The following is a 2023-nucleotide window of genomic DNA, read 5'->3' on the forward strand; positions in this document are numbered from 1 at the left end:
TCTCTGTGAAATAATTGTTGTATTACTTCTGCAGACAAAAACAAAATAATATAGGTCACAAGTTTGTCAAAATAGACAGATAAACTGAACTGATGGTTGAACACTTAAAGGTGGTTGTTCGTCCAAGAATCGAAAAGCAAGATAGGTCACAAGTTTGTCAAAACTGTCCAAAATAGACAGATAAACTGAACTGATGGTTGAACACTTTAAAGGTGGTTGTTCGTCCAAGAATTGAAAAGCAAGAAAGGTATGTCATTGGAACGTCCTATTTACAACAAAACAAAACGTTGCGTTCACTGATCTTCGACCCAGCGGTATTTTCAGTGGACAGATAGACAAATACTTTTAATACAGAAAATAAACGTATCTGACAATTTGTCCAGAAGCTCGCCGTTTTTGTTTGTTTTTAATTCTAAAAGTGTGTTGTCTTTACAGGTGGGGATGATGGGTCATTACGAGCTGCAGAGGATGCTGATGTACATGGACATGAACATCTCGGAAGCCATCATGATGGCCATGGATGACAGCGCCAGGATTTACGACGAGGTGAGCACATTGTTGAGTGTTGTCTGCCTGTCTTGTACTTATGTTTTGTGTGTATACAAAGAGACACACAACCTGTTGCAGGTAATATCTACAATCTTCCAGTCATCTTCTAAAATGGTTTGTTAAAAATGTGTTCTGTATTTCCATTGTGCAAAGCAACACCCCCGTCTTGTCCCTTTCTCTAAGTCTTGCACAATACCAAAGTAAATTTTTGTGACCCTCCACCACGGAATGAGTCGCATGTCATCTTTGCTTGATTTTCATATTTTTACATTTTCCTAAAGAGTGTTTTATGCACTATCCAGTGGTAAAAACCGTTTTAGAAAAGAGCGAAAACTTTTTGAGTTATAAGCCTGTGACTAAGGTGACCCTCACACATTTACCACAGTCCCCCCGGACTTATGTTAAGCCTAGCGCAGAACCGCGCGAGGTGACATGCGACTCATTTCGTGGTGGAGGGTCACATATATACTTCTTTTGTCTTTTTGTTGTTGTTGTTGCAATGATCTTGCTTTTACGAAATTTGTCATTCACATCATGACCCCTCTCTATATCTCAATCCACAACAGGTGAAAGTGAAATGTCAGAACATCCCGAGGGAGGACCCGAACTCCAAGTCCACGCCCTCACTGCCCATCATGCCTGACGTCACAGAGGCCATCCCGGCTAGAGACGCTATGCTGCTGCAGACTTTCCACCAGGAGGTCAAATCCCTCGTCCGGTACCTGGAGGACTCACGCGGCATGTTTAACCGCTTGGCCGACGCGCTGTGCCAGAACGAGGCGGAGTACACGCAGGATATGCAAAGCGCCACCTGTTGGAATGGTACCACTGTTGGAAGGTAAGGAAGGGATTTGATGGTGTGTGTGTGTGTGTGTGTGTGTGTGTGTGTGTGTGTGTGTGTGTGTGTGTGTGTGTGTGTGTGTGTGTGTTTTGTATGGGTATTAGGGGGGAGGGGTGGTGTTAGTATGTGTGTTTGTATAGGGTTTTTTTTTTTTTTTTTTTTTGGTGGGTGGGTGGGTCGGTGTAAGTGAAGAGTGTGTCTTATGTGATGTGTTGTGTGTGGGTGGATTGTGGGTTTGGTGTGAGTGTCTGTCTGTCTGTGTCTGTCTGTCTGTCTGTTTTGTGTTGCCATATGGCTTGGAATAGTGTCTTGTCGTGTGTTGTAATGTTGTGTGTTGTCGTTGTAGTACTGGTGGTGATGGTGGTGTGATGTGTTGTGCTCGTGTTATGCGGTATTCGGTGTCCTGTGCGTGTCGTATTAGTGTGTTGTGTATTTTTGCGCTGTGATGTATTAGGTTACGTTCTATTGTTGTGTTGTGGATGTAATATGACATGATACACCAAGAGAGCTGATATGATAGTTCATGACGAATTTGAGCTGACTACTTGTGCCTTTGTTGTGGCTTGAGTTAGATCTGTGAATCTTTTCCGTTTTGAGTGGTTTGTAGCCCAACTGTTAACAGCTCCTATGACA

General features: G+C 43.2%; 1 protein-coding gene across 1 annotated transcript in view; it reads left to right on the forward strand.

The window, feature by feature from the left end:
* Positions 1-1409, forward strand: part of LOC138957115 (glypican-5-like) — a gene marked incomplete at its 5' end in the record, with an annotated part of 3082 nt that extends 1673 nt beyond the window's left edge. The window contains 2 exons of the mRNA XM_070328281.1: positions 436-546; positions 1116-1409. Of these exons, the coding sequence (XP_070184382.1) occupies positions 436-546; positions 1116-1391 (387 nt within the window). The remainder of the gene's footprint in view (positions 1-435; positions 547-1115) is intronic.
* Positions 1410-2023: the final 614 nt, after the last annotated feature.

Source organism: Littorina saxatilis, unplaced genomic scaffold (assembly GCF_037325665.1).
Source record: "Littorina saxatilis isolate snail1 unplaced genomic scaffold, US_GU_Lsax_2.0 scaffold_1268, whole genome shotgun sequence".
In the NCBI taxonomy this organism is placed as follows: Eukaryota; Metazoa; Mollusca; class Gastropoda; order Littorinimorpha; family Littorinidae; genus Littorina; species Littorina saxatilis.